Source organism: Neovison vison, chromosome 2 (assembly GCF_020171115.1).
Source record: "Neovison vison isolate M4711 chromosome 2, ASM_NN_V1, whole genome shotgun sequence".
Lineage (NCBI taxonomy): Eukaryota > Metazoa > Chordata > Mammalia > Carnivora > Mustelidae > Neogale > Neogale vison.
Genome location: NC_058092.1, coordinates 199,355,928 through 199,368,803, shown reverse-complemented (window position 1 = coordinate 199,368,803; position 12,876 = coordinate 199,355,928). Strand labels below are relative to the sequence as shown.

General features: G+C 46.2%; 1 protein-coding gene across 1 annotated transcript in view; it reads left to right on the top strand.

Moving 5' to 3' along the window:
* The first annotated feature begins 258 nt into the window (after positions 1–258).
* FRMPD2 (FERM and PDZ domain containing 2) overlaps positions 259–12,876 on the top strand; it is an 81,579-nt gene continuing 68,961 nt past the window's right edge. Inside the window, exons 1-3 of the mRNA XM_044236604.1 lie at positions 259–307; positions 7,444–7,569; positions 8,941–9,098. Coding sequence (XP_044092539.1) covers positions 7,446–7,569; positions 8,941–9,098 — 282 coding nt within the window. The 5' untranslated portion in view covers positions 259–307; positions 7,444–7,445. The remainder of the gene's footprint in view (positions 308–7,443; positions 7,570–8,940; positions 9,099–12,876) is intronic.

The window sequence follows — 12,876 nt, the reverse complement described above, 5'->3', positions numbered from 1 at the left end:
TATTTATGTCTAATTATACTAATATTCCATTTCCTATAACAACATGCAGTTTCCCCTTAAAATGAATGCACTTAAAAAAACTTGACTTATGAGCACAGGTAATATAGCAAATATTGGGAAAATGTTACATAAAAGACGGATAATGGGAGAAACACTACTCTATACTCTGAATGTTTTCTTGTACTTCAGGATCCATTCTCTTATCTAGAAATGCAAGGTTCCCTCTCGGAAGACTGAAGGAAAGTAAGATATCTTCCAGTTGCCATTTTTTCATTCGTTTGTCTGTTTCTCACAACCACCTTGAAAGGTAAGAAGTATCATCTCCATTTTATAGTGGAGGAAAGAGATTTTGAGAGGTTACTTTTTCAAGGTCATACCATGTTGGTGCGACAGTATTTATATTGGAGAGTAGGGCAGGGTCTGTGTGCAGTGTACAGTACTGGTACAGTCTCATCCATTACCCACTTGAGATCAAGTTTCGAGGGGAACCCTGTAGGAGATTTCTGGAAGTTAAGAGCCCTGGCAACTTTAGTCCTTTAAACAGAGCCCAGATGAGGCAGAAGCTGTCTTTTCCTCTTGGGGGGAGGATGCCATTTGCTTTCTGGAAAGTTTTGCTTAGATTTTGGTCTGAGTGCTGGCAGATGGTTTTTAATGAGTGTCCAAAGGGAGAAGGAATGAAAGGAGACACAAGGACCAAAAGGAGGAGAGGGAAAAAGGATCATTCTGAGAGCTTTGATTCCCTGGGAGCTCCACATCCTTTCCTGGTTCCTCTCTGGGGTGTCTATTTTGGGGACATTGAGATATTTTAGGCATTTTGCTAAGGCTTAAAATGGGATGTTTATAGCACCTCAATCCTGGCAGACAGATGGAAACAATTAGCACCATATCTTGAGAATCTCATACTTGGAAACTTCTCAGCAGCTCTGATGCTTAAAATCCCTCTCTGGGTGGTTGGAGCAGAGATGGAAAGAGAAGGGAAATAAGATATATTCATTACCTTTTACATACCGAACCTATTAATATAATCTCCTAACATTTACATGAGGTAGCTGCTATGATTAACCCCATTTTCCAGATGACAAGACTGAGGCTCAGAAAGGTTAAGTATATATATGCTCTGTGCCCAAGCTCGCACAGTCAAGCAATTAGGAAGCTGGAGATGGAACCAGTTCTTCCCTCTCAGCCCTAGTCAATAGTCAGCGGCATGATTGTCTCAGAAAGTCTTCTGCTGGGCCTTGCACTTCTGCAAGCTAGTGGGCAGGCCAAGTTTCCTATTGCTCCTAGACAATCGTGCCAACTCCTTTCTTAGCCTGAGAAGTGAGGCGGAGGGGCACCTGGCCAGCTGTGCGACTCCCCCTCACACCTCTGGGTCTCCTTGATCACCTCCCTCACCGTGCTCCTGCCCAGCCTGCTTCTCTGTTCTTAGAATCTATCGAACATGTTGTGCCCTTTGTTCTCTCTGTCTGGAAAGTTCTTCCTGCAGCCAGCACCTTCTCAGCCTTCAGGCCTCAGCTCACAGGGCATGTTCAAGTGTGTCCTAGTCCCCTTGTCTCCTTGTTCTTTGTAGGCTGTCTCTCTTTGAATGTATTTTGTTTATCAGTTTCCACTTTTAGTATCTGTCCCCATCTGCCCATCCCCACCAGAACACAAGAATTTTGTTTATCTGTTTCCGCTTTCAGTAATCTGTCCCCATCTGCCCATCCCCACTAGAATGTAAGAACTGTGAGGGTAGGAGGCTTATTTTTACCTTTCTGTTTGTAGCTTAAAGTATACTAACTCCATGGTAAGTACTTGTTAAATAAACAGATGGCAGAGGCAAGGAGGTCAAGTGCATGGGCAGAGCTTCTAGGCTGAGCCAGAGTAGACAGGAAGGGCTGCTGGAAGCCAGAAGCCTCTGCAGGAGAGTCCCTGGAGCCAGTACACACCTTAGTGTGGGAAGTTACGGAAGGGAGACCAAGGAGATCCCTGAATGGCAACAAGGCTTCAGATGGAGAAGACCTTGGGGTTAGCAGATGACTGCAGAAGCCTTCAGAGAATCAAGTCAATACGGAGGTCTTGGCCCATGGAGGGGAGCCTGGGAAGGGAAAGTCACACGAGGGTTGACAACAGAGCTGCCTCCCAAAAGCATGCCCATGGGCTGGACGCTTTCCCTGAGCCTCCTGACTGGCAGGAAGACAGGGTTTATCTGGGGGGTGGGATCTCTCCATCCTTTAGATAGTTAATGGTCCCCTTTTAGTTCACAGTATAGCAGACTGCGTAGAAACACTTGGAGGCAAGCCCAGAGGCACCCCAGCATGCTGGAACAAGGCTGATGGCGGCTGCCTCAGAGGCCGGGACTGGTGGGCACCAAGCAATGGAAACAGTGCCTGGCATACAGTTCAACCCCACCAACTGTATCCTTGTGTTTTCAGTACCAGCTGGCTCTGAAACGGAACTGGCAATTGGACAGAGATTACAACGTTCATATAAATTTGGGTGGCTCCTTGAGGGCTGGCAGACTGGAATGGAGTCAAAGTGTCCCCAAACAGGTTGCTCCCTATCAGAGTTGGGGAGTGCGGTCAGGGCTACCATGGAAATCCAGAGCTACCAATGGTTCCCAACTGTTGGCCCTCCCTCTAGGCATCCCTTTACTCCAGTGGACAGAATGTAAAGGTCACCTGTGACACGGGTTGGATAGAGCTTGTACAGAGAAGTGGAATGCAGACATTTTTTTCTGCAGTGGGATTACTTGTATGCATTGGAACAAGGGGAACAGTTGTCTTTTGTTTTGTTTTAATGGAGAGGACAATGACTAGTTTGCTGGCATTACCTCCTGTGTTTGGGGTTGCCTTTGATGTGGAAGCTGTAAATCCCTGATGCTTCCAGCCACGAGAATGGCAAGTTCAAACCTCAGGGAACTCTTATCTCTAACAACTGAGAGGGTGTCTGGCTGGCCCACCTGATCAGTTATGTGCCCTTCTAGATGGTGGAGGTTCTCTTAGATGGAAAGAATGATTGGGCCTTTTAGCTGGTTAGAATTTGTTGGCAGGATTTCAGGATAATTCCCTTCAGACAAGTTTAACATAACTGATGAACATCGTTGGATTTATATTTTAAGAAAGGAGGTGGAAAGAGAGTGCTTTTTTGGGGATTTGTCTGAAAACATTTTCAGCAGGGCAACGCTCAAAATTGTTTTAAACTTTTATTGTAGGAGAACAGACACAGAGAATCATTACAACAAATGTGTAGCTTAAAGGGTCATCCTTTTTTTCTTTCTTTTTAAAAAGATTTTATTTATTTATGTGACAGAGGGAGATACAGCGAGAGAGGGAACACAAGCAGGGGGAGCGGGAGAGGGAGAAGTAGGCTTCCTGCCGAGCAGGGAGCCTGATGTAGGCCTTGATTCCAGGACCCTGGGATCATGACCTGAGCCCAAGTCAGATGCTAATGACTGAGTCACCCAGGTGCCCCTTAATGGGTCATTCTAAAGTGAACACCTTTTAACCATCTCTGAAGGCTAAGACATAGAACGTTGGCACCCATTCCAGAAAGCCTTCAATATTCTCCATCTCGTCATAGTCCCCTTACTCCCCCAAAGGCAACCATTATCCATACTTCTACAGTCACCACCACATCCTTCTCTTTCTTTATAGTTTTATCCCTCCCATGTGCATTCCTAGATCCTGTTTAACTCATTTAAATCAAACTGACAGATCTTTTCATTGTAGGTTCCTTTTCATCCCTTTCTTTTCTCTTAAAATGTTATTGAGACAAAATTCACATACCATAAGATTCACCTTTGGAATGTGTACAATTCAGAAGTTTTTGGTATATTCACAAAGTTGTGTAACCAACACGATGAATTCCAGAATATCGTCATCGTTTCCGTAAGAAATCTATACCACTTGCAGGCACTCCCCATTTCTTCTTCCCCCAAACCCCTGCCAAGCACTAATCTCCTTCTTTTCTCTTTCTATGTCCATTCTGGGCATTTCATATGAAGGAAATCATATGATATGTGACGTTTAGTGACTGGCTTCCTTTACTTAGCATATTGTTTTCAAGATTCATCAGTCTTGTTTGGCATATAGAGTAGTGAGTGTTTCATGGCTATATACTCATCTCCAAGCCCATTGAGTTGTATACATTAAATATATACAGTATTTTGGTGGCACCTGGGTGGCTCAGTGGGTTAAATCCTCTGTCTTTGGCTCAGGTCATGATCCCAGGGCCCTGGGATCTCTGCTTGGTGGGGAGCCTTCTTCCCCCTCTCTCTCTGCCTGCCTCTCTGCCTACTTGTGATCTCTGCCTGTCAAATAAATAAATAAAATCTTTAAAAAAATATATACAGTATTTTGTATGTCAATTATACCTTAATAAAGGGGTTTAAGAAAAAGATTCACCCATCTTGTAGCATATAACTGTACCTTGTTCCTTTTTATGGTGAAATAGTATTCCATCGTACATGTATGCCATTTTGTATATTCACTCATTACTTAAACGTTTGGGTTGTTTCCACTTTTTGGATATTACCAAGGATGAAGCTATGGATATTCATGTTTTGGTGTTGTTACCAAGGAAGAAGCTATGGATATTCATGTGTTGGTGTTGTATCCATACTATGTTTGGTATGGATATTCATGTTTTCATTTGTCTTGGGTATACACCTAAGAGTGGAATCGCTGAATCCTCTGGGAACTCTATGATGAACTCCTTGAAGAACTGCTGAGCAGTTTTCCAGAGTGGCTACATTATCTAACATTTCCATCAGCATATATGACGGTTCCAACTTCTCCACATTTCTGCCAACACTTACTATTGTTCGTCTTTTTGGTTATAGCCATCTTTATATGTCTGAAATACTATCCCATTGTGGTCTTGATTTGCATTTACCTAATGACTATGTTGAGCATCTTTTCACGTGCTTACTGGTTATTTGCACTTCATTGGAGTAATCTATTCACAGTCTTTGCCCATTAAAAAAAAAAATTGGGTGACCATACGTTCCAGATTGCCTGTGGCACTCTCAGTTTTGCCTATTGTAGTTATTTTTTTATTGTACTTTTAACTTATTTATTATTGAGGTATAGCTGACACCTCTGATCATTTTTAAATTGGGTTGTCTTTTTTACATTGAGTTGTGGGAGTTCTTTCTATAGAGAGGATCCCCGACTTGTAATGGTTTGAGTTTATTCAGGTTCTAGAACTAGGCAAAGAGTTCTTAGGTTTGATTTGACCACGGTGCAAAAGCCACACACATTCAGTAGAAAACATACTTCAACTTTGAATTCTGATCTTTTTTCTGAGCTAGCGACATTTCCTACATTCCTTTCTCATGACAAGAGCTGGAGAAGCTTCCTGTCAGGCACAGGGTCACGAAGGTAAACAGCTGATAACACTTACATCCATTCTGGTTATCGCTTTCAGACACTATTCAATAAATTACATGAGATAGTCAACACTTTATTATAAAGTAGGTTTCCTATTAGATGATTTTGCCCAACTATAGGCTAATCTAAGAGTTCTGAGCACAGGTCAGGTCGATAAGGCTAAGGTATGATGTTGGTTGCAAACCTAAGAACTTTTTGCCTGGTCCTAGATCCTGAATATTTCCTTTGATGTGTTATTTTGTAAAAAAACAAAACAAAACAAAAAACCCAAACAAAAACAAAAACAACAAAAACAAAACCCAGGAGAGAATATGGACTCTGAAAAACAACCTGAGGGTTTTGAAGGGGCAGGGCGTGGGAGGTTGGGGGAAACCAGGTGGTGGATATTAGGAAGGGCACGTATTGCATGGAGCACTGAGTGTGGTGCAAAAACAATGAATACTTTTACACTGAAAAGAAATAAAAACAAACAAACAAAAAAACAACTTAAAGTTTTATGTTCTATATTAGATCTACGATTCGTTTTGAGTTACTTTTTATAAAAGATACAAGTTTCTTTTTCATGATGGATCCAGCACTATTTGTTGAAAAGGCTGTCCTTCCTTTATCGAGTTACTATATTGAAATGATGATCTTCACTCACCATATACCACAGCAGCCTAAAATACTTCTAATGAAATTTTTTCCTAATCATAAAGTGATTAGGAAAACACATTCAGTATTTCATGAGATGTTTTGAGATTCAGAAATTTCCTATTTGAGGATCATAATCTTGTCCATTTGTTTTTTCTCTAATAACTAGCCTTTCATTGTGGCTGCAGAGAGCTAGAAACATATGGTGGAATGGGAGTGCCTAGTCCCTATGACGTCTCCAGCAAAGTTTAGATAAAGAATTAGGAGGAAGAAAAAAGAAAGACAAGAGAAGGCCTGCCCTTTCGCTTGGAATCTATCACTTTTTACCTGGGTGACCTTGGACTGCCTTCCGGCCTGTCAGTGGGAACCACAGACTTTCTTGGCAGATTCCTTGTTGTAAGCAACCTCTCCGTAAAGCTTCCTGCCCAGGTTTGGCTGCAGCACACTTCTGGCCCCCAAGGGAGAGAAGGAAGTGCAAGGCTTTTGCTCTCAGGAATCCATTTCTCTTCCTGAGGCTGGAGGAGGCGAGACTTCCTGGGTACACAGGGAGCTGAGCTGCTGGCCAGTGGAGAGCCTGGATTAGCCATGTTGGATGGAGAGATGAGGGGCCCATAATGTGCTCTCCATCCTGCTCCCCACACAGCCCTCCCGCCTGCCCTGAGGCTGTAGAAAAGATCAGTGACGTAAATGGATTAGTAAAAGCCTGCCTGTCCTCTTCCTGCTGCCACCCAACCTGGGGCTGGTGATTAGTGGGTGGCAGCTTTGTTGGGGGTGGGGGGGAGGGAGAGACAAGTAAATGTCAGCTTTGGTTTAAAGGAGCCCTTCTAAGAAGAGAAGACGGAGAGGACCAGTCTTCTCGATCCCTCCTCCAGCAAAGCAGCCCCGTGCTTTCTTGTGAGTCTGCTCCTTTTCAAAACACAGGGCTTGCTCTTCTGTCTAGTGATTTTCGCTCTTCTTGCAGGTGTTGGGGGTCATTATAGACAGAGCCGCCACTGGCACCAAATCCAGTTCGGCAGGTGGCAGAGGAAAAGACACGAATCATGCATCGGAGAAAAAACAATGTTGTTAACCTACTTTCCCAGATAGAGCGGAGCCTGGGAAAAGGATGCTCCCTGGGCATGGCTAACTGTCTTGAATAGCACAGGACCTGCTCAGAGGAAGGGGCCCTTCTCGGGGTTCATTTGTTCATTCATTTATTCCCTTAAGCCTTCACCTGCGAGTTTATTTGCTCATTCACTGAATCAGCGGCTGGCCTAGCCAGCTCCCCCCATAAGCATTTCTGTAATTCCTCCTGTGTGCGCAACCCCAGAGATGCAGGAGATGTAAGCATGGTGCTTCAAGCTGCAGAGGGGCCTGGATGGTGCCTGGGCTGATGTGCTGAGTGTGGCCCCAATGTGCTTCCGGACATTGCAGAGTCTCTGCCACATACGTGTCATTGCAGGCATGAGCCCAGCCTCTGTGACCCTGGCCAGTGCCCTGCAGGTCAGGGGCGAAGCTCTGTCAGAGGAGGAAATCTGGTCCCTCTTGTCCCTAGCTGCTGAGCGGCTCCTGGAAGACCTCCGAAAAGGTAAGAGAGAGGGTCTGAGGCAGGTAAATCACAGTGAGTTGAGTGCAAAGCTTCCCAAACACATTTCTGGCTGCTGCTTCTCAGATGTGTTACCAGGTGGACAAAGGACTCCTACCTTTGGAGCTGCATCAGGAAGGCAGGCTTGGCTCTTGGACCTGGAGCACAGGAGAGTTGAAAGAAAGGCCTTGCTTCTAGGGAGACAGGGGCTGCAGCAATTGAGGCCTCTCCCACACTGGGACCGTTGCAGCATAAGGACACAGGAGGCAGAGAGCAGCTACCTGGACAGTTGACAACCCCAGGGTGACCCCTGCCTGGTGGTGTGTCACCTTGTGTCCCCGCAGGGGATAAAGAACCCACGTACTAGTTGGTCTAAAGAGGAGAAAGGAGGTTAATACAAAGAATTATTAAATTCCGACCGAGAACTAATTGTAAGATAGGAGAAAATTTTACATGGTCCCCAGGGCTAAGGGCCGCACCAGTGAGGCACAGATTTTGAAGGGAAGCCCCTTGCCCAGCTTGGGGCTCAGATCTGCTGGAGTTGCTGTGCTTGGAGCCCACAATGACAGCGCACTCCGCTGCTCTGCCCGACTAGAAGTGGCCAGCAGTTACTGCACAAACGAGGCACAGGAATCGCCCACACGGGCCGGGTGACCTCCTGGGTGGACGCGGGTACCAGAGAGCCACACCTTTGGGAGTTCGTGTGTGCAGATGGCCTGGAGCCCGCGGGATGTGTGTAGACCGAAGGATCAATTGGCTAGGCCGGGCCGGGAGGTGGCCGCCGGGCCCACGCTCCTGTGCGTGGTGTCTCGGCGCAGCGCATCACGGGGCGTCCTCACGCGCACGCGGCTCCGCGCCCCGGGAACAGCAGAAGGGGTCCCCGCCTCCCGCGGTGTCTCTCCAGCGCCCTCTACTGAGAAAGCTGCAGGTCGCACTAGCTCTAAAGGACAGATGGCTGGAGAGAGCAGGTATGGAGAGATGAGTTTGGAGTGGCCAGTCATTTCGTGGTTCACTGGAACAAACACCGAGTACCTACACTCAGATATCAGCTCTGAAGTCACACGTGCCTGGGGGCCGCAGGACCGTAATGGAGGCGCCCCAGGCGCGAGATCACACGAGTAGCAAGTCCCAGTGTTGGAGATTAGGAGGCTGTGCACCTGTAACCTTCAGTTTCATCTTCCTTGTGATTCCTCACTCCTTGTTCCCTGGATGGGGGGTGGGGGGATACTGGGGGAGGGTTGAATTTATTCCACTTTATGTTTCCCTGGGTCTTGCTCTTAGTCCATCCCAGGGGCACCAGCTGATCACAGTCTTAAAACTGCCCCTCCGGACAGTGGTCCCTTCTCTATACTCCCATCACGGCCTTGGTTTCAGATTCCTCCGACTATGTGGTCTGTCCCTGGTCAGCCCTGCTGTCTGTAGCCGGAAGCCTTTCTTTCCAGGACCATATTTCTCCCATAGCGGCTGCTCCTTTCAAGGCCCCTGAACTGCTACAGGGACAGAGTGATGAAGAGCTGTCTGATACATCTCAGGTAAGGTGGTTTGGCAGCTCTGCAGCACCTCTGGGCCTGTCCAGGGGAAATGCCTCGTTCTAGGACATTGGACCTGTTCTGGGGGTGGTGTCCCCAGGTCTTGGCTTAGCCCCAAGAAACACTGAGACAGAATAGGTTGAAATAATTTTATTCCCAGGCTTTTCTTTCTTTCTTTCTTTCTTTCTCTCTCTCTCTTTTTTTTTTTTGGGGGGGGCAGCAGTGTATTAGCTCTTAGATGATGACAGGTCAACTTCTCTGAGCTCCAGTTTCTGCGTCTGTAAGATGGGGTTCATTCATATGACCCAATCCATCAGCTTACTATAAATACTAAAAAAAAAAGTGTTAGAAAAATTGTGGGTAGATGGTCTAGGACATTGGTACCCTTGACCGTGTGTGACAAAACCCTAAAACATCCTCAACTAGGAATTTGTCCTAAGGCATGAGTGAAGAGTGAGTTCGCTGCAGCAAAGTCTACTGTTTTATTGTTGACATTAGTGGTAAATAGAAACCAACTCCATGTCCAGTAAGTAAGAGAGCATTAAGGTGAGGCTATAAGGGCTTATAGAATGGCTTGAAAAGAACTTAAATATATGCATGTACAATGTGATGCTCCTTGAATACACACACACACACACACACACAGAGATAGAGACAGAGATGAGAGAGGGTGAGTTCTAAAAATATATATACCAAGGTGTCTGCAGTGATCATTTCTGGATAGCAACATCAGTGATGATTTCAGTTTTTCCATGGACGTGTTTTGCTTCTGAATAGCACCAAGTCTAGTAAATGTTATTTTCAATTTTATTTTATTTTATTTATTTTTTAAAAAGATTTTATTTATTTATTTGAGAGAGAGAGAGAGAATGAGAGGGGAGAGGTCAGAGGGAGAAGCAGACTCCCCATGGAGCTGGGAGCCCGATGTGGGACTCAATCCCTGGACTCTGGGATCACGATCTGAGCCAAAGGCAGTCGCTTAACCAACTGAGCCACCCAGGCGGCCCCCATTATTTTCAATTTTAAAAAGAAGAAATTCTAGGGAGAGAGCAATGTAAGGCAGGCATACAACACTCAGGGCACAGCAGGCACTTCCTCAGTGAGTTCTGTTTCTTCCAGTCCTTTCCTGGGAAGAGTACAGCATGGAAGTCCTGCCCCTCTCAGGAGGCACCTGGAACTGGAGCTGCTTTTCTTTGGGGTTCGGAGAACAGGGCCTTGGTGGCCTCACATCTCCAAGTCAGATCCCAACAGTGAAAGCAGCACATCCCCCATTGCGGTGGCCCCGACTCTGTCGCTGCACAGGCAGTGTCCCAGCCCTCCAGGCCCCAACACCTTTTCTACATGAATCCTACAGAATCCTTTTCCTACAGAATCCCAGCAATGAATCCCCGGACTCCTGTGTTAGATACAGACGTGGGTTCGTCTCAGTCCCTCTGTTTGGGTCTCTCTGGTGGTGCCCCCTCCTCTCTGGCCTCAGCTGAGATGCCACAGCCGGAGTCGTGGGATCTGACTTTCTGATGTCAGTTACAGCAGAAGCCCCACCACAATAATAGATAAGCATTTATTGAGAACTTATATGAATTAGAGGGAACATAGCCAAGGCCCCGGGCAGGGGCTCTGGTTCAAGTTTAGGCTTTAGGTCTTCTCTGTGAAAGTGCCCTAAGTTGCCTTTGGTTTGTCTCTTCTGTAGAATGGAGACAATTAAAATACTGACGTCCCAGAACAGGGGTGAGGATGAAATGAGTTAACTTAAGTAAAAGTCTTAGAGCCCAGCTTGCCATCTAACTGCTCTGCATCTGGTAATCATAACAATAATTATCATTTCCATTTCCAGGTGTTTTTTATTCAATGCTTGTGAGTAGTCAGGCAGAACCCCCACTATAAAGATGAGGCAAGTGAGGCTCGGAGAAGTCAGATACTGCCCTTCCATTTCACCATGTCGCTCTCTGACAGCACATGGTGCTTTTAAATCAGGCCACCCCATAGGGTGTCACCGACAGAGGGCTTTGACTACACGGACCAGAAAGCCTAAAATACAGAGGCTGAAACCACAGATAGTTAGGATTTGCTTCACAGGAATTCTAAGGATTGGCCACCAGCTCAGTAAATGTCATCAAGGACCCTGGCTGTGTCTTTCCATCCCACCCTCCTCAGCTGCTGGCATTTTGCTCTCACACCTGTTGTCTCAGGAACCAGGATATGTGGTGGTTCCACGTACCCCATCGGTGGGCAAGGCAAAAAGGAGGAAAGATGGGGTGAGCTACCTGCGTTCTTATTGTCAGGAAAGCAAAGGTGCTCTCAAATGCCCCTTACCAGACTTCTCCTGCATCGTTTGCCAAAATGTGGTGTTATGGTCCCTGGGGCTTTAGGCCACGAGAGTAGGAGGGAGACCGGAAAGTTTATGGGAGTTGCAGACAGTTGTAGGGCTAGCCAGCTTCACGTGCAACTGGAATGGTGCTTTGTTTGCATGACCACGGAATAATGGAGGTGATGGCAATCTAACCTGGTGTTTTTTTTTTTTTTTTGTCTTGGGCAGATGCACGTGTATTCTTTGGGCATGACCCTCTACTGGTCAGCAGGCTTTCACGTCCCACAAGATCAGGTCTGTAAACGAGAAATGCCAAGTCTTGCCAGGTCATTTTTTGGATTTCGTTAGCGGTTTTCTTCAGGATGGGGATCACATCTCTTGAACCACGTGCCACCACTCTGTCCTCCTAGGTTCTAGGAAAGCACTGCTGGCCCATCACAGAGGGCCTCCTGCTGCATTCAGAAAGCACCTCAGAATGCCGCTCAGCATGGCAATGCAACCAGCCACGATCTAGAATTGGCAAGACTTACAAGCTCAGAGGAAGTAGCAAGTCTAGAGGGTTTTACAGATAACGAAGATACTGATGTATACAGAAAGCAGCCCTTCCTGAGGTGAAATGCTTCCCTGAGAAGCGGCTCTGTGCTCAACAAATTTGGGAGATGCTGGCTACGATAGCTCCCTCCCAGAGATTTGGCAGAGTAATTTATTAAAGACTCTGAGAAAGTCTAAAGCAAAGGAAATTTTAAACTCTATCATAGCACTGTATAAAATTTCTGACTACAGAATGTGTGTGTGTGCAAATTCTCATCTGACACTGTAAGAATTCCTAAGAGACCAGTGAGTTAGAGAACCCCGTCCTGTGCCCCTCCCTCCCTCCCTCCCTCTTCCTTCCCTCCCTTCTTTCCTCTCAACTTTGTCCTCTCTAATTCAACATCCCAATGTTTCCTGATGTTTTTTGTTCTCATCCCTCTTCATGTGAAATCTCTTTTAGCTTCCCACTACCCATGGGATTAGGTTCTACTACTCAGCAGGGCATACCTGGAGCCCCAGTTGGGGTTCTTACCTGTGGATCAGGTTCTTCTCTGGAGCTCTGCTGTCATCCAGGCTGGCTTCCTGGGCATGTGGCATGTGTAACTGTAGATTACTCTGCACTTACAAGGGCCCATGCTTGATTTAACGCTCTGATGTCATAGCTTAAAAATGTGAAAAGTTTTGTACAAGGGGCCCTGCATTATTCCTTTGTTTCCCTGGGCTCTGTCCTGTCCTTCTTCTCAGACATGCCCCCCTTTGCATATACTGCTCCCTCTATCACGGTTCACTCCCCTACTTTTCTCCTGGTTAGCCCCAGTGTGCTTTCTGAGGTTTAGTTCAAGTTCTTTCCTCCATCTTCAGACTCCCTTCCCAGGCTGGGTAAGATCTTTTCTGCTGTGTTATTACCATATCTTGTACTTTCCAAGACCAAAGTCCTTGACC